The sequence below is a fragment of the Drosophila melanogaster genome, chromosome 2L (genome assembly GCF_000001215.4).
Source record: "Drosophila melanogaster chromosome 2L".
Classification (NCBI taxonomy): domain Eukaryota; kingdom Metazoa; phylum Arthropoda; class Insecta; order Diptera; family Drosophilidae; genus Drosophila; species Drosophila melanogaster.
The window spans coordinates 10366472-10384738 of NT_033779.5; the positions used below are offsets into that span (position 1 = coordinate 10366472).

An 18267-nucleotide genomic window follows, 5' to 3' on the forward strand; every position below is an offset into this window, starting at 1 on the left:
TCCAAGGCAAGGGAAGCTACAAAGTTGAATTCAACTTTTGTACAAACTCATATTTCTGATGTGTTTCAGCTAATCTAAAGCAAAAGTAATTTATTTCAAGTTATTTATATAATAAATTATTTTTGGTTAAGGAATGGTAAGACCATATTTCTAATTTCTCATTCCGTCGTTCCAACACACAGTCTAGCACAAATTGGGATACAGTCCATCCCTGGATATTAGTGTGATTTGTGTCGCTACCTTATCTGTTATTCTGTGAATGTAACACATACATACAATAGAAATAGGAAAAAACGAACAAAAAGTTTACAAAAGCATCCAATTGCTTTCAATAACATTGAGCAAACATCGAACACGTTAGCGTAGGCCACACGGAAAAGAAAGTACTGTGACCCAGCAGCACAATGGCCACCGAAGAGCTACCAGCTGATCTGGACAAGTTGAAAATAACACAGACTCATCGTATCGTCAAGAGTGTGAGGCGAAATCCATTTTACGATGCAGATAACGGATTCGATCCATCTGATGGCTGCGAAGGCGCCACAACTGATGGCGCCAAGCACCGACCACAACATCGCTGGAAGTGCAGACCACGTCGTAGATCCGAGAGTTGTCTGCAGGACTGCAAGCAAGAGGACTCCTTTGTTCCAGAAGAATCCTTTGAGATTGTTAGTCCGCTGAGCTGCTCTCACGGCGTCCAGAAGCACTATCAAAAGCGCAATGGCACATCGAAGAAGAACATATTTCGGCCACCAATTTTGAAGTCCTTGTACGGCTGCGAGCATGGCAAATGGATTGTGCGCAGCGGCAGGATTGTGCCGTGCAAGCCAAAAGAGGAATCCAGTGATATTGTTGACCAGGTCGCCGACGAACTAAAATCGAGCTGCACATGCGCGTTTCGCGATGTCATTGGTGAATGCAACGCCATGCTCGACCAGTCGAAGCGAAGCACCATGGGAAATAGCTGGCACTTGTCGAGGAACAGCAGTTCATCGAAGGCTCGCCACTCGGGTGGTGCTTTAGAGGTGCCAGGACCTTCGGGATCCGCACAGAGCCATAAGATCGACACCTTGGGAGTTTCTGCCGCTACCAGGTCTCTGTCAGCCGTCTCGCTGGTGGGCGCAACCTGCTCGCAGCAGGCCAGCTACAATTCGACGAGTCCAGGGAATTGCGATGATGTTACCATCGGTGAGCTGGCCAGCTACTTCGACACCATTGTTCATATTCCCAAAAAGATGTCCTCTATGGCTGAGATGATGTATATATAATAAGCGAATCGATAACCTTATTAATTCATACAATTTCTCTGAATAACTTTGTAAGTTTCAAGTGTACTATATATACATATATGTTATTTGTGAATTTAATTACACAATTTCAGCCCTTTGTAACTCAAGTTAACTAACCTAAATATTTATAGTGTATAATATGTACATAGTCATTGGTATATTCTGCGAAATACAGCATTTCTAAACATACCTAAAATCGATTTTTAATTCTCAAAACTGAAATTCTCAACCTGAAATGTAGAAAATGCAGAATGCAAACACTTTAATACTAATTATTCTTTATTCATTTGAAGTTCGGATTATACATACATAAATAGACATTTAATGCGTTATTCATATAATTGTTATCTATTTGTGCACTCAAACTTGTCAAATTGTTGTTTGTCATGAATTGAATCGATTAATATGTAAAATATTAAAGGACGTTAAATTCAGTATTATTATTGATGTAACCTAAATATTTCTGTTTATTCTCGGAGTGCACCGATGTTAATTCAGTCATAAGATTAGAGTGGTTGTTCTTGTTCGAGAATCTAATGGGTGAAGTGAACACTTGCTTAAGCTTTGATATATTTCCAATACTCTTTTTAATCCGATCACTATAGTTCGAAAGATGATTAAACGAACGACTATACTCTACTTCCTGCCATTGTTGGGCGCTCGTTTTCCGCGGCGCAGTGGGATACAAAATGTGCTGAAAGTATAAAGTGAAAATCAATTTTAATAACTAAATATATATATATGTATATATGCGACCAAAGATGACAGATTACGCAGGTTCTCCAAGTGGAAACCAGTTCTAAGTGCTGTAATATTTGTCATTATCCTTTGAAAACCCACCGAAACGAGCGCTTTCTCGGTGAAGGTCACGCTCTTCCTTATGATGTCGTCCGAGTGATGATGGTAGTAGTACTGCGAGTTCTGCGTCTGCGAGTATCGCGTATTGCTGCTCACAACATCGACGCCATGGTGATCGGCATTGGTGAAGTTGTCGTAACCATTGCTATTGCTGAACATATCTACAAAGCTAATGGAATGGAATTCGCTGGGGTGGATGTAAAAGGTGACAATCATGGCGGTGTACACGACAACGTGGAACAGAACGCATGTCCAAATGAGATTGATCTGAAAATGAATCAAATGCATTTAAACTTGAGTGTATAATAGTATAACCGCCCGGCTATTACCTTCTTCTTGCGTCCGTACTTGGAGAAGGTGGTGAATGGCACTAGGGACATGGTTAAAAGGCAGCCACAAATCACTCCAGCCAGCAGGCCCAGGAAGTTGAGCTGGTAAGGCAGTGTTCCGATTCCGACCAACACGCTGCACAGGAGCAGCAGTTTGAAGAGCGCGATGTGCGGCTTGTGCAGATACTTCCAGTGCATCCAAACTAGCAGGGCGATCAGCGAGGCCACCACGCCACTCAGCGATGCAGATGGTCCCACCTGTGAATGAGTATCGAATTCAATTGATTACACATTCGTAATAGCTTATTAGACAGAAGTTTCAAGTACCTCTGGCCGATGTGGCACCAGTATGGCGCTGGTTAGATTTCCAGCAAAACCCGACATTATATAGACGATGGCCGTGCGAACGGTTCCGATCAGCCGCTCCAGATCGGCCAGGAAGAGGTGCTGGAATATCAGGGTGATGGCCAGATGCAAAATGCCTGCATGCATGCAGAGCGAAGTGAGCAATCGGTATAGCTGATCCGGAGTCTCAACGGAGATGAACGGAAACATTCCGCACACATTGTTCAGGCACGATATCTAAGGAATTTGTGTGGAACATAAGCCAATGACTATAAATCATCCATATCGATTGTGTTACCTGAGAGCACAAGGATGCCTCCTCATGGAAATAGCCCTTGATGAAGTCGCAATACTCCCTGGTGGTTATCCGGCATTCGCCATATAAGCCCGTGCAGCACGGATGGCCAATCACCTCGCACACCATGTGCTCCGAGGTGTGATCCTTGTACCGATAACGCTGCGTAAACGAATTGGTTTTCCGGCAGATCGGCCATTTGGTTATGTCGTCGGGCCACTCGTACGGCGCTATCGATGCTGGGGCATCGCAAAACTTGGGATCCAGTCCGCAAACGGACCCGGAGATTCTTCCACCCGGTCCGGACTCGCTGGGCGACCATTTCTTCCACGTGGATATCGATTTCTGGGTATGATCAAGTTGAAATGATTACATTTTTTAGACGTCTTGGACATAGAATCCTTAAAAATTATCTACGAGTAGATTTAATGATCACTCACTGTTGGATAGAGTCCTCGGATGGAGCACTCCGCCTGGGAGCTCTGGACACAGCCGGAGTCATCGTTGCGAATGCAGCAGGCCGTTTCCCTCTCGTGTCGCCTCGTCTTGGTTACCACCTCGGTGATCTTGATGTCCCTTCTCATGCAGGCAGCGAACTTGGCACCCATGTGGACCAGATCAATGTTGCGCGGTCCAATCCAGAGGTTCCGCTGCTCCACATGCTGCACCGTCTGCAAACTGAGACTGGTCACCAGCACCTGGCCCGTCTTCTGCTCCGATCCAATGCCGATGGGTGCAATGCCGTAACAGATGATGGACAGGATGAGCACCACCACCTGCACCGTATTGATCCAGTAGGTGAAGAAGGGTCGATGATCGGTGCGGTCATCGAGATCGTTAACCGAGAAGTACTTGATGCACCGCAACGGCGGACGACGGGAGTTCTCCAGGACTCCGTCGAGCAGCTGGGCGGTTATCCGATTGCCACGATTGCACGTGGATGTGGTCGAGTGGGAGCTCCGCATGGCGGGCTGCATTTGGCTGGAAACCGAGCTGCAGAGCGGTATATGGGCAGCACCAGGCTGATGCGAGGACTGATCCCCGGTTAGATTGATATCACTGGTGGCATTACCGCCACTATTCAGCGCAGAGGTTCTCCAGCCGTTCTGCTGTCGTTCCGCCATGTAGACACTAACGCCCACGCCCGATTGATCCGCACATGGTCGTGGTTTGGCCGCCTGTCTGCCAATGTCGGAGCTCTCGTCGTTTACCGCAGAGGTGGTTATCTCGCAGGGACTGTCGAAGAACACCTCATCGTCTATGATGGCCTCCAGGCCATCCGTCAAGCAGCCGTCCGCATCCGTCTGCTGATTGCTGTGCGATTGCACGTGGATGGGTGCAAAGCTGCGGGACCATTGCCACGGACAACGCACCCGGTGCATCTGAATGGGCCGCCGCTTATTGAACATGTGCACCAAATAACTGACCATGGCCACGAACATATAGCCCACCGATGCCTTGCGCTCCACAAACTCGCCGGCAAGGAAATCCCGATTGGTGTAGCACTTCTGCCGCCTGCTGTCGCCGGACATCGTCATGTCCATACCGATGGCATCCTGAACGGGCAGGATGTCCGGTCGATCGGGTGCATAGTTGCCATTGGTGCCGTTGCTCTGGCCCGCATCCTCGTTGCCTCCGCCAATGGCCTGTTGCATGTGGTACTCCAGTTCGGTGTCGAACATGCCGAAGCAGCGGATCGCCAGGCGGCGATGACGTCCTTGCCACAGGGCACAGTCCGCCGCCTCCGTGCTGGGCTCCACGCCGAAGAACTGCGAGGTGGTGCGCCTCATGTACATGCCAATGCGCTTCTTGCAGGACAAGTGATGGTTCTGCGGTTGCGGCAGCACCTGGAGCGACTGGTGCTGCTGCGTCTGGTGATGGATGTGCTGCAGACGCGGATTGCTGGCCATCTGGCTGCGGTACAGCTGGTGCTGATTGGATCCGGGCGGCACGGCCATATTGCCACCGCCCTCGAGACGCTTCGCCTGCACGGACACCATGCTGGACTCCAGACTCTGACTGGGCATCTGCTCATTCAGACCGCTCATCACTGGCATGGCCATCGGCACCGGCAGCGATATGGGAACCGGACTGATGGGACCCGTCGTCTGTGTGGTCTGATGAACTCCTGTGGTGCGGCGCACCGTATTGCAGTGCAGGCAAGTTCCCGATGGATTCTCGGCTTCTATTTGGGCCATGGCACCGCCGCCGGGTGGCACCACAATCACTGAATCGCTATCATCGCCCCTGTGGTTACCCGATCTCGCGGAGCTGGTGGCCGTCATGATGGGCGAACAGGAGCTGGCCGCCGAGAATACCATCGACATGCTGGTGGATGGAGCCGGCGAGGGCGATGTGCACGCCGGCGAGCAGCTGGCGTACGTCTGCGATGTGCGACTGAGGCTGCCGTGCGAGGCTTCACTGTGGCAGCACTTGGAGCGATAGTTGTACGGCATATTGGCGTACTGCGATTGCATCGCGGATGCAGATGTGCTTGCAGACGATGCCACAGCGGCAGCTGGCGTCGGCAGATTGGCCGCCGGCGAGGAGGAGATGCTCAGATCCGAGTACAGCTCCATGGCTGGGGGCGGGGTGGGTACGTACCTCTTCACCGGCGTGTGCACCGTGGATCCCAGATAGGCATTGTAGTTCTCGCACTGCGCGAGGGGCAAGGGAACATTGGAAGGCAGTAGGAGACGCGTGGCGGACACCGATGGCACTGCCGAGGGCATACCGCCCATGTTGTCCATCAGTTTCGATTGCGGAGTTGACTGCGATTCGCGGTAGCGCTCCAAACGATATCTCGAATTTGGCGAAACGCCACGCTGATGGTAATTTGTACCGTTAGCCGCCATTCCGTTTCCACTCATTCCGCTTCCGACCATACCATTCCCAGCCATTCCGTGCTTTTGCATGACGGAAGTTTCCGGCTTGGCGGACCCAACGCTGCACGACTGCGACGGCAGCTGATTGGCCACACAGGTGGCAAAGCAGTCGCTGTTCGGAGCCGGAGAGGGCGGTGGCACGCCCCTATTGGCATCGTCGTACTTCTCCAGCGGCGACAGCTTCAGCTTGCCGCCATGTGGCGGGAAGTTCTCGCCGTTGGGAGCGCGAAAGCGGCCCGACGACAGGCTGCAGTACATCACATCGCATTCGTTGGACTCCAATGCCAGTTGCAGCTGGTTCTGAAAGTTGATGGACTTCCTGCGCGTGGAGCTCATGCTGCCGCGCATCGAGGAGTGGACACTATCGGGATTGCCCTTCTCATTTCGTCTATTGTTGTGCCCCAGGTCACTTCCATTCGAACTCATAATCGCAGCAGTGATCTATTCCGATCTGGAAGAGATGTTAATAATCAACTTTATATGGGTAGGTAACTCCACAACTGATATACTTATGTTCTCTTGGTTTATTCTACCATTACTAATGACTAAGAAGTTCATATTTAATCATTTTACAGAACTTTAACTTCGTGGGCTTAATAAAAGTCTACATGACCCAATTGCATCTTAAAGCTCATCTGGCTTAATCGTCTAAATGGGAATTAAGCGATTTTTTGGTAAGTTTAAAAATATATTTTCTTATTTGTTATACATTTTAATTGTATGTAAATTTAATAACAGCAAATGTTTGCTATATTTCTATAGGTAGATTTGTAAAGTTAAAGTTAAAGTTACTATTCAATACTATTTTTAATTATTAATCTTTTATGGTTTTTGCATGTATTTTTATAAACTTTTAGAAAAATGAAGTTAGGATTACTTCTTTAAAGTTTTCGTTTATCCGCCAAATCTCTATTTGGGATACAAACATTTAAAAAAAAGGGCCAAGGGCGCACATGAGTAATCTGAAATACTTGTGCTGCCATCAAAACTGGAAGTTCTATTTCGAACATTAAATATGTCTACTCTTAAGATTTCCAAATATGCATATATATCATATATATTTCGTATATCATATTATTAAACATAATTTCCGGTATGAGCAAAAAAAATATGTACTGAGATTGGTATACATAATTATATTCAGACTGTTATAATGTGTTTAAAAACATGCATTATTATTATTTATGAAAGCATACACTTTGAACTCACTTTGGCAGGTTCGATGGAATTAGTTTTATAAATGCATTTTACTGATTTTTCACTTCATCTTTATTTCTGTTAAGCCTGTTTACAGACCGAAAATTGCTTTATCGATTTTCCACTCATGCCTTCATAACAAAAAGTACAAAAGCACATTGTCAAATTGTTTTCGATTCACAGCTTAATGGCCTTTTTGATTTGTATTGTTTTGTTTATCACTTAAATTACTAATTTTTCACATTGATTAATCCATTTTTTCTAACAATTTTATAACCACTAATGCATATGTACACAGCACACTCGTCGAAAAAGTTCAAACCACTCGGAAATAATTTTCGACTTTTCGCGCGCATGTGCGAAATTCGTCGTTTGAGATGACAGAAAATATCCTGCCGCCGAATTTGGGCATATGTGCACTTTGTTATTTTAAAAAATATAGTGCTCTAGTTTTGGAATTTATTTCATTTTTAGCTAGAAGAAACATTACCTTTTTACGATTAAATTTCACGCCATCAAGTGCAAGCTTTTATTTATTTTCGTTTGTTATTTGCAAAATAGTAGTTTTGTTTCATTTTGATCTTTTACAATCTGATGAGTGACTAAATTTAGAGGAAATCTAAAGATTTACTTATTCCTTATGCGCATGGGATGTGATCGAAAAGTCCAAACGCAAGAAGACGATGGTGAACAAGAAGATGATATAAATAAAGCCGCTGACCAGCAGGGGTTCCTGCAGCATAGAAGTCTTCGAGAAGCTGTAGTGGAGCGTAAAGTCCGAAATGTGGCTTTCGACCAAATTGGATTTGGAGAACGAGACCACCGGGCGACCAATGGTATCCAGATAGGTGTGCACCAGCTCATTGGGCAATCGGCTGATGGAGTAGGGCGTGGACAGCCTAATGTCACTGGATCCCTCAGGCAGAATAATCTTGATGGTGGCCTCATCGATGGCCATATTGTCGTAGATGTGATCGATGAGGTGCATCTTCAGCTGGTACTTGTTGCCATCGTTGAACATGTACTCGTACGAGGGCACATTGTAGCCCAGAGTGTATTGCGTTTTCCAGCCGCCGAAGAGCGGGAAGCGCGGACGCAGCTCCAGCTCGATGAAGTCGCGCACGGCGTTCATGTTGGAGGTGGAAATGTTGCCATTGGTGTCGCGGTAATAGACACCAGATGCGGATGCTGGCAGGTAGGTCTTGTACGACTTGAGGGCCGCCAGTCCGGAGCGTCCTTCCTTCTGGAAATCGTAGCGCGAGAACGAGCCCTTCAGCTTGGCCCCGGTGTGCGTCATCTGAATAGACTCCTGGACGGCAATGTTGCCCCAATGCGATATCTCCAGCGTGCGTTCCAGCGTATTGACGGTGACGAATGGTGCGGAGTTCTCATAGTGGATGACTAGTGGCTCCTGGCTGAAGGCTGCACGAATCGAAAGCGTTAGAACAGACGGTTTCTGCTAGGCAGCTATTACTTACCCTCTACGTTTTCGTAGGGTCCCAGGGTGATCTTGTTGGAGGACACCGAAAAGGGTTTGACCTGGGTGTGCGACAAGATGTTCGAGGAGCTGAGCTTGACATTGGTCTTCTGGCTGTTGGTCCTGTACTTGGAATAGAGGTGCAGATTGCCCGTATATTTCACGAACTGCTTGTCGTTCTGCCGTATCTCCTCCGGATGTGGGCGGATGCCCTTAGAGGCCACGGTCTCGACGATGAACGTCTGCTTGGCGGCGGCCCTGGGGAAGGTGAACGTGAAGCTCTGCTCCCCCTTCACGGGCTCATTCCGCTTGAATGGCACACTCTTGTCGCTAGCATCTTTTACGTCAATGTACGCCAAACTGGGCTCCGATGTGAAAAACACGTATTCCACAATCGGCTTGCCGGCCGAATCTTCCGCCGAGATCTTGGTGGTCGTCTTTACCAGCTGCGATGTTAGGTCCAGCGTTCGCTCCACATTTGTGTTCACTATTTCCCCGTTGGCAGTGGCCAGGCAGAGGAGTGCCCCAAGCGCCAGATAAATAACAAAATTCGTAGCCATGCTCGCCTCAAATTTGGACACGTACATTGGAAAATCTCGAAGCGTTAGGGCATATTTAAGACCATTCAGCCGGCAAAGCGGCTCAGCGTGACCGTGTCACGCATTCGTACTTTTACCAGCCACTGCGCAGAATTATCAGGGGTATTCCATAAATATTTTAATTTTTATTCTTATAACAGAAAAAATATATAAAGGGCAGTAACCAAAATAATAGCACTTCTAAATAAAGCTTATTTTGCATCAATTTAAGCACAAAATATATAATAATCATTTATAAAATATTATTGATATATTTTAAGTTCTGCATGCATGTTTTATAGCATACATAATTTTTGTTGTGTTTTAACGATTCTCATTGTTATATTACATTATATTATTATATTATCTTGTTAGCGAAGCACTTATCAAGTACTGACCTAACCTAACTTTTGGCTGATAGCAGTCAGCTGACTGGGCGCCATTTCAATCGATTGGCAGCAGAATAAAACTAATTTTGGAAAGCACCCCACCAAAGTTCGTTATCTATTACCCTTAGAACAAGAATACACGCCGTTGTTACGCCACTTTTGTGCGACTCATGCGATTCTCTATGCCATTCATTATGCCGCCCAGCAGTAAATATGAATAATATTAAATAATTCCTGTCATCATCCCTTCGATTGGCGAGTCGAGTTGGCTTAAACACGCATATGCAATGCAATCCGGAGAGAAGAGACCCCACATAATGCGATTGCGTGAGTTATACGGATGGGGCTTTTTGCCGACTTCAATTTAGTCGACGATTGGCACTTCGAAAACGAAGTTGTATTCGCCGGGGTGTGAACTGCGGACTCTTGGCTCCAACCAAGTAAATTCGAATCCAGAATTGTGCCATTTTCTCTAAACACACACACACACACACACACCCGCACGCACATACACACACCCGCACACACAGAGGCCGCGTGTGTGAAAATATAACGAAAATGCAGTGAGAAATCTGCACTTCTGACGGTCAATACATACAATTTATACATCTTTCACCTGTGTATCTGTATCTGTATTCTCGAAAATATGTAGCTATGAAATAGTCATACGAATGCTTTATGATTGCATAAACAATTAGAGGCGAAATGTGTATGTACGCGTAAGGATTTGCCGAGCAGTCAGTGCAAAAAGAGCAGAAAAACGGGAAAAAAGTGAGTTTTCCTCCATCAATTTCTGTGTATGCATTTCCTCCAAAATATATACATATATCTGTATGCATATATGTATGTTTGTATCCGTGACATGTGTTTTTTTTCTGTGCATAAAATATTAGTGAAGAAAGAAATTGAATTCCTCCACTTAAGTCAAGATTATCCCAAAAAAGAAAAAACATGATACAAGTTTCAAGTTGTTTGCGTGACCCATACATATAAATATCTTGTATCTGCGAGCTATAAAACATACATACATACTCCACGGTGCATCGTTGTTGCCACAAATATTTTTAGAAATACACATTGGACATACATACATACATAAATACAAATGTACTCATAAACTGAAGTTCGTTGCAGGAGGACAATGTTGCTGCGGGTATAAAGTTGAATTAGAAAAGTATACGATCCGCGGAGCCTCGAATTCGGAAATAATGGAACCGAAAAGATGGCACTTGCATTTATCATGTTTTTTGCTACTCCTTAGTTCAACTTTTTCTGGTAAGCAAAGGTCGCCAACTTTATGAATCGTTAAACGATTTTTATCACTTTTGCGCTAAGTTGTATGCTATAAATTGGAAGCGAAAACCTTCGATTGCGTTTTTACTTTATTTTGATTGCTTTTGAAGGTAAATAAAAAAAAATATTAAATACCAAGAGAAATTAGTGAACGAAAAATTTTATTTCTATGCAAAAGTAATTAAAAATAAAACGAAAGCTATGAAAACGAAAGCTATGAAGGCATAGATAAAAGATACATTTTTAAGTTTCATTTTTACATTTTACATTTTTAAGTTTTTTTTTTTTAACATTTCACCGCAAATCACTTTGGATTCATTCATTTCATGTGATTTTTGACACATTTATATTAAGAGATTTTGTTTAATATTCATTGAACAACCATTTCAGATGTCGGGAAGATCACTTCGTCTCAAAATCATTTTGGTAACACCTTACAAAGTCAATTTAATACGAAGAACAACACTCGAGTTATTGCACAAAAGGGAGGACTTGCCATTCTGCCCTGTGTGGTCAAAGTTAACTCCCCAGCCACGGTGAGATATATGTTTTTCTTAAAATTTATACATCGATTCTAATACTTAGACCTTTTGCAACATTTCAGGTTTCCTGGATACGTAGAAAGGACTTCCAGCTCCTGACAGTGGGCCTATCCACCCACAGTAGTGACAAGCGATTCTTGGTGGAGCACACGCGGCACATGGGCCACTGGTCCCTGAGAATTAAGGCAGTTCGGGAGGAAGATCGCGGTTTTTACGAGTGTCAATTGTCTATTTATCCAACTCAGTCAATAGTTATAGAATTAAAGATTGTCGGTAAGTGGACGCAGCTGCCTTACAAAGTTCAAAGCTTAACGGGTATTGAATCTTTTCGTTGTATAGAAGCGGTAGCTGAGATTTCTAGTGCACCGGAATTGCATATTGATGAGACTTCTACTCTGCGACTCGAATGCAAACTGAAGCGAGCTACCGAGAATCCTGCATTTGTTTTTTGGTATGAAAAATAATATGAGTTAGATTTGTAAAATTTTATATTATTCTAAACATAAGACCCAACTTAACCGAATGCAATTTCTTCAATTTAGGTACCATGATAGTAAAATGATCAATTACGACTCACAAGGCGGCTTCGTTGTGACATCGATTGGGCAAAGCAATCCGCAGAGTGGCCAGTTTTACCGTAGCTCGCCGGCGAACAAATCGCGCGCCACCATGCCCATGGAGTCCAGCAATGGGGTGCTCAACAGCCTGCTGGGCAGCTCGGATGCTATCAAGGCACCGGCCGCCAATGTGCCCTCCTCCACGCCCTATATGACGCAACAGCATCAATCCGCCTATCTCCTGAATCCCTCGGTCAGTGTGCTTACTGTGAAGCAAGTCAATTTCCGTCATGCCGGCAACTATACATGTGCTCCATCAAATGCCCGTCCTGCCAGCATTACAGTGCATGTTCTAAGGGGTAAGACCGCCGCCGGTCGATATTTAAATATATGTCATACTCATTGTAATTATAATAGGTGAGAAAACGGCGGCCATGCAGCACGCCAATCGGAGCATTTTGGATACGGAGACCAACGGCAACGGCACCTTCGGATTGATCACATTGGGTGGACTGAATGGAACTAGCGGCGTAACTCTGGCCGGGGGAATCCTCTACTTCTCTGGGCTGTTCCTGCTGATGGGCGCGGTGGTATTCGATCGATTCTCGTTGGCGGCAACTCACAAGGTATTCGTAGCATTTATAATAGTCACTATGCATAGCTGAAACTTATAATCGATGGTATTTGGAATGGAGCAACTTCAATCATTCGAGGATATTATATTTGAGAATATTTGTTTTAAAATAGAAGATTGTAAATAGATCATTGACATACCATATTGAGATGCCGGCGTGGGCATGGTAAGACATTTAAAGTAATCTAAGAATAAACTGTAAATAGACTTCCATTACATGCAATGTATTGAATTGAGAAATAAGATGAGAATTCACGAACTTGTTACCACAAAACTTATAAAATGCATACCTATGCCAATAAGTCATGGGGGATTGAAAACCGCATATTTTGATGGTTCATAGTGGTACGTAAGATATAATGTATGCTTAGATGTTCATATTTATTGACTGGTACTGGTACTGACATTTTAATGTTACAAACAATGGAATTAGCGTAAAATGATAATGATAAAGCCATACAGATTTGTTACCTAATAACTCGGAAAATTTGATCGTCACCTTTAAACTGTTATTCTGCTCAGTGTTCGATATTTAGTATATAGATTGATTTATGTAAGCACCTTTAGAAGTATGCTAATTCATATACTGTATGTACAACTGTAAATAAATATTACTTCCGTGAGCGTTTTCAAAAGCGCTGTCTTCAATCCAAAATGGGCAGAAGTGCCAGTTTCGTTTTGTTTACCCTCGAATACGGAGTGCAAAACGACTTTTAAATTTTGTTGCCGACATAAGAACGTTTTAAATAAACAGATCAATTTTAAGAAACCCGCTTCTGGTTAAGTTATTTGCTCTTCAGTTGGGTGGTACACATTTAAAAAATGAATACGAAAATGTTATGAATATTTTTGAACTCATTTTCAAATGTAAGACCCCCTTCCGATTTCTGTTTCATATACCGCAGTTCCGTGAGGTGCAATCTTAGCTTGTCGTTGTATTTGACACAAGTTATCGATAATTCTACATAGCTGAACTACCATCGCTGAAAAATGTTGGCAAAACAAAAAGATGAGATCCGAAATTTTGGCAAGCGCCTTTTTGGGCCTGGCGGTTAGGTCGATTATCTCGCTGTACTCCTACTCCGGCTTCGATTCCCCGCCGATGCATGGCGACTACGAGGCCCAGCGCCACTGGCAAGAGATCACGGTCAATCTGGCAGTGGGGGAATGGTACACAAACAGCTCCAACAACGATCTTCAGTACTGGGGCCTGGATTATCCGCCTCTGACGGCCTACCACAGCTATTTGGTGGGTCGCATAGGAGCATCCATTGACCCCCGCTTCGTCGAGCTGCACAAGAGCAGGGGATTCGAGTCGAAGGAGCACAAACGCTTCATGCGCGCAACAGTTGTTTCTGCTGACGTGCTCATCTATTTGCCGGCAATGTTGTTGCTGGCCTATTCCCTAGATAAAGCCTTTCGAAGCGATGATAAATTGTTCCTATTCACGCTGGTGGCCGCGTATCCCGGACAAACACTCATCGACAATGGACACTTTCAGTATAATAATATATCACTGGGCTTTGCCGCCGTGGCAATTGCCGCAATCTTGCGAAGAAGATTCTACGCGGCTGCATTTTTCTTCACTTTAGCCCTTAATTATAAGCAAATGGAGCTGTATCACAGCTTGCCGTTCTTTGCGTTCCTTCTGGGTGAATGTGTAAGCCAAAAAAGGTGGGTACTTGCGATTCAAAACGACTTTTTTTTAATAGCAAGACAGCTAAAGAATCCTCGATACTAAATCTAAACTCATCTTAATCTTTTCAACCACAGCTTTGCTTCTTTTATCGCTGAAATCTCACGGATAGCAGCCGTTGTCTTAGGAACATTTGCTATTTTATGGGTTCCTTGGTTGGGATCTCTGCAGGCCGTACTTCAAGTACTCCATCGCCTGTTTCCTGTCGCCCGAGGAGTTTTTGAGGACAAGGTGGCCAATGTTTGGTGTGCCGTCAACGTAGTTTGGAAACTAAAGTAAGAAAGTAGAATCAAGTTGGATACAATTTTGTAATGTAACAAATTGTAGGAAGCATATCAGCAATGACCAAATGGCCCTTGTGTGCATTGCATGCACGTTAATTGCATCTTTGCCAACAAATGTACTACTCTTTCGAAGGCGAACTAATGTCGGATTTCTATTAGCGCTTTTCAACACGAGCCTGGCATTCTTCTTGTTTTCATTTCAAGTAAAAACATTGAACTTTAAAGCGAGTTTTGTATTAAAACTTATATATTTTTAGGTGCACGAGAAGACCATTTTGCTGACTGCTTTACCAGCACTTTTCCTACTTAAGTGCTGGCCCGACGAAATGATTTTATTTCTGGAAGTTACCGTATTCAGCATGTTGCCTCTTCTAGCAAGAGATGAATTGTTGGTGCCCGCCGTAGTGGCCACTGTGGCTTTTCATTTGATATTCAAATGTTTTGATTCAAAGTCGAAGCTCAGCAACGAATATCCACTGAAGTACATTGCAAATATATCGCAGATTCTGATGATCAGTGTTGTGGTTGCTTCTCTGACCGTTCCGGCACCTACAAAGTATCCAGATCTTTGGCCCCTTATTATTTCGGTTACAAGCTGTGGACACTTCTTCTTGTTTTTCTTGTGGGGAAATGTTCAACAATTTAGCAGCAAGTTAAGTTAGTTTCTAAGATAAGCATTCCATAACAATATCTACAACATAAGCCAAAGAAATGTTTGTAAGCCCTTTATCGAGTCTTGTTTTATTTTGTGCCAATTATGTTTAATTTAAGCAGTTAATTCAAGGTGAAATAAGGTATTTGGGTATAAATGGCTTAGTCACTTCCAATACTCTTATAGCCCTTTTCCCGTATCTTATCATGGATTTAATCAGCGTATAGTGTCTACACTATGCACAAAGGGTACTAGTGTGGATATAAACCAAAATAATTCAGAATTAATATTGTAAAAAGATTCACTTGCTTAAAATATGTGAATTTTGGTTTTAATCTTATTGAATTTAATTTTAACGCATTTCGAAAGTCGAATGACCCACAAAAGCGACTATTTTGTTGGATAGTGTATCAATGCTTTTGAAGAGATAAGATAAGATAACTCGTGAAATATTAGGTGAATAATATGTGGGGTTTTGTTCATTGTGCTCTTGTTAGTTATGTACAGTTAATCGATCGGTGAACACGCCTATAGTTCAATTTTAGTTGGCAAAAGAATTTTGAGAACTATGAATTTAACAAAATCAGCTACGTTAGCTGCTGCGATTTTTTGTATCGTTTTGAGCCAAGTTTCTGGGCAGACGAAAGATGAAACCACCACAACCGAGACGCCAAAGGTACCACATAAAGTGTTTAATTTTTAATTTTCTGAAATTGGTGTGGGTGTGCGTATTACGAATGCAATTGTAAACTGAATAATAAAGCCGATTACATTACCAATGGAATTGATACATATAGTTAGATTTCAAATATCATTTGTGCAACTTAACTAAAAAGATATGTGCATACTGCTGTAAATTAGTGAACAGATTATGTTAAATTGTGTTAAATATTTGTGAAAGTAATAGAATGACTAAATTATATGTATCACTATCAAATTCGTGATAAGAAAAAGTCTTGCAAAGCTAAATCGATAAAGATGACTCAAAGAAAGACCGAAAAATTCACCACACAAAAAATTTAAAAAAAAATGAGAACAGTGTGTAATATAAATAAGTTGTTTAAAAATCGCAATAAAATTTAATTTAATTTCTATGTTTGTCGAAGGTAAAATTAACCATCTAAAAATTAACGAAACCGACATATTAAGACATGGCAAAGCTATGTCCAAGAAACATTTAACTATATGGTAATCATTAGTTATTTAGTTCGCTATATAATACACACTACTTGCAGGAAAAAATCAAAGTAATTGATAGCAAATTGTGTAAGAAGTGCAATTGCTATATCGACACCAATTTGCTGGATTGCTCCGAAAAACTGCAGGATTGGTTGTCCGCCGAGGACTGGGAGGATCTGACCAACGGCAATGTTGTGTTCAAAACAATCAATCTGGAGCACAACAATCTGACCAGCGTGCCAATTCTGCCGAAATACGATGTGGAGAACTTGTACTTGGCTAACAACCAAATCGATTCAATTTCCGTGGGAGCTTTTCAGAATTTAACCGAACTAGTCACACTCGATTTGTCGCATAACCGATTGACTTCGAAAGTTCTGGTACCGGATGTTTTTAAAGGACCCTTCACTGTCCAAGATTTTGAGTCATTGGAAAATCTAAAGACTCTTAACTTGGGATACAACGATCTGCATAGCTTGGATGCGGATCTGTTTGAACACATTCCCCACATTGAGGAACTCGTTCTCTGCTCAAATAGTTTTCATGTCATCGATCAACTTTCAGAAACAGCCATTTCCGGCTTACAATCGTTGAAGGTATGCGAAATTCATATGTTTTTATAATTCTACGAACTCAAAAGCTCGTTTATGTTGTTCGTTTTAGATCTTGGATGTCTCTTATATGGAAATCGATGACTTGCCGGATACAATTCTACATGGTCCCCGAGATCTTGAGATCTTTATAGCAGCTGGCAATCTGTTTAATCAATTGCCAAAGGCCCTGAAATATGCGACGAACTTGACCAGCCTGGTCTTAAACGAAAATCCCATCGAAAATTTGATTGGCGACAAGTAAGAGTCATTCTAGGATTCGTTTAAGTGTATGCGCAAAACAATATATTTATTAATTTTTTCAGTGTATTTCCACCTTTGACCAAATTGACCCACCTCAGCATGACTTTTATGTCCAAGTTGTACAAAATTGGGCCAGGAGCATTTAGTGAACTGCAAAGTAAGTTGTGAACCTGCGCGCACTAATGGCTAATGGCTTAATCGAACAACCATCTTTCTTTAGGTTTAACTGAACTGATATTGTCCGACAACAAACTGCTAAATGAAATTGATGAGGAGGCTCTATCCAAGAACGTAACTGGTGGCCAGTACTTGGACTACCCGCCATTGGAAAAGGTAATTCAAGTGCAAAAGCATGTAGAGCTTTAATCAACTAAATAACATAAACTTTTAGGTTTACTTGAATAATTGCAACGTGTCGACTTTGCCGAAAGAACTACTAGTGCGCTGGGATAAACTTAAGGCTCTGGATCTTAGATTCAACCCGTGGAATTGCGACGAATCCAATGACTTCTTGATCAACGTCTTGATAGATCGAATCAACAAGACCACGCCCGTTCTGGCCAAAGATGTCAAATGTGGCGGTCCGAACAAGTTAAACGATGTTACGCTGCTCAGAGTGGCGAATGAACATATGATAGAAAGTTCGACGGGCAGTCTTATATGGGTTGGACTCTTGGTTGTCCTGCTCATCGCGGTGCCGACCATCATTGGTGCTTACGTGATGAAGAGGCGCGGCTGCTTTGGCGTCTTTAGACGTCATGACAGCGGTGCTAGCAGTGCTCTCTATAATAGGACTAGTTTCAACGAGGATTTCCATATTTAACTTTCTTTTTGTATAATAATTAAAGCCTTGAAGCCTTATTATTCTGTTAGAGCGCTGGTAATTTGGCGTAAATCTGTAAATACACTTACATAAATTAAGTAAACGTTGATT

General features: G+C 43.3%; 6 protein-coding genes across 10 annotated transcripts; 4 read left to right on the forward strand and 2 right to left on the reverse strand.

Annotated features, from left to right (window-relative positions):
- The first annotated feature begins 220 nt into the window (after positions 1-220).
- Positions 221-1475, forward strand: CG5056 (uncharacterized protein). The gene has a single exon (NM_135547.3). It carries the CDS (start codon positions 405-407, stop codon positions 1266-1268), a length of 864 nt encoding a protein of 287 aa, NP_609391.1. The 5' UTR covers positions 221-404; the 3' UTR covers positions 1269-1475.
- A 78-nt stretch (positions 1476-1553) lies between these two features.
- On the reverse strand, positions 1554-7429 carry rho-5 (rhomboid-5). The gene is made up of 7 exons (NM_205957.3): positions 7211-7429; positions 3557-6452; positions 3120-3461; positions 2804-3058; positions 2477-2734; positions 2130-2414; positions 1554-1983 (listed from the first exon to the last, which is right to left on the reverse strand). Exons 2-7 carry the CDS (start codon positions 6425-6427, stop codon positions 1705-1707), a joined length of 4290 nt encoding a protein of 1429 aa, NP_995679.1. The 5' UTR covers positions 6428-6452; positions 7211-7429; the 3' UTR covers positions 1554-1704.
- Positions 6898-9286, reverse strand: CG33303 (uncharacterized protein). Of its 2 annotated transcripts, none has more exons than NM_001273406.1 (2): positions 8677-9286; positions 6898-8620 (listed from the first exon to the last, which is right to left on the reverse strand). In NM_001273406.1, the coding sequence occupies exons 1-2, from the start codon at positions 9260-9262 to the stop codon at positions 7830-7832; spliced, it is 1377 nt and encodes a 458-aa protein (NP_001260335.1). In that variant the 5' UTR covers positions 9263-9286; the 3' UTR covers positions 6898-7829. The 2 variants fall into 2 exon arrangements, with proteins under 2 accessions (NP_001260335.1, NP_995680.1); NM_205958.3 differs by having other exon boundaries at positions 7715-8620.
- A 410-nt stretch (positions 9287-9696) lies between these two features.
- On the forward strand, positions 9697-13434 carry dpr19 (defective proboscis extension response 19). 3 transcript variants are annotated; one of them, NM_001273408.2, is made up of 8 exons: positions 10007-10082; positions 10295-10413; positions 10777-10917; positions 11326-11471; positions 11540-11750; positions 11817-11928; positions 12020-12393; positions 12452-13434. In NM_001273408.2, exons 3-8 carry the CDS (start codon positions 10851-10853, stop codon positions 12697-12699), a joined length of 1158 nt encoding a protein of 385 aa, NP_001260337.1. In that variant the 5' UTR covers positions 10007-10082; positions 10295-10413; positions 10777-10850; the 3' UTR covers positions 12700-13434. The 3 variants fall into 3 exon arrangements, with proteins under 3 accessions (NP_001260336.1, NP_001260337.1, NP_609392.1); NM_001273407.2 differs by lacking the exon at positions 10295-10413 and having other exon boundaries at positions 9697-10082; NM_135548.3 differs by having other exon boundaries at positions 10007-10413.
- Positions 13435-13631: 197 nt separating this feature from the next.
- gny (garnysstan) lies at positions 13632-16393 on the forward strand. Of its 2 annotated transcripts, none has more exons than NM_135549.4 (4): positions 13632-14342; positions 14442-14639; positions 14692-14851; positions 14906-16393. In NM_135549.4, exons 1-4 carry the CDS (start codon positions 13678-13680, stop codon positions 15308-15310), a joined length of 1428 nt encoding a protein of 475 aa, NP_609393.1. In that variant the 5' UTR covers positions 13632-13677; the 3' UTR covers positions 15311-16393. The 2 variants fall into 2 exon arrangements, with proteins under 2 accessions (NP_609393.1, NP_001260338.1); NM_001273409.1 differs by having other exon boundaries at positions 14906-15357.
- CG5096 (uncharacterized protein) lies at positions 15792-18252 on the forward strand. Its single transcript, NM_164918.2, has 6 exons — positions 15792-15976; positions 16536-17075; positions 17143-17330; positions 17396-17490; positions 17554-17666; positions 17725-18252. Exons 1-6 carry the CDS (start codon positions 15869-15871, stop codon positions 18154-18156), a joined length of 1476 nt encoding a protein of 491 aa, NP_723576.1. The 5' UTR covers positions 15792-15868; the 3' UTR covers positions 18157-18252.
- Positions 18253-18267: the final 15 nt, after the last annotated feature.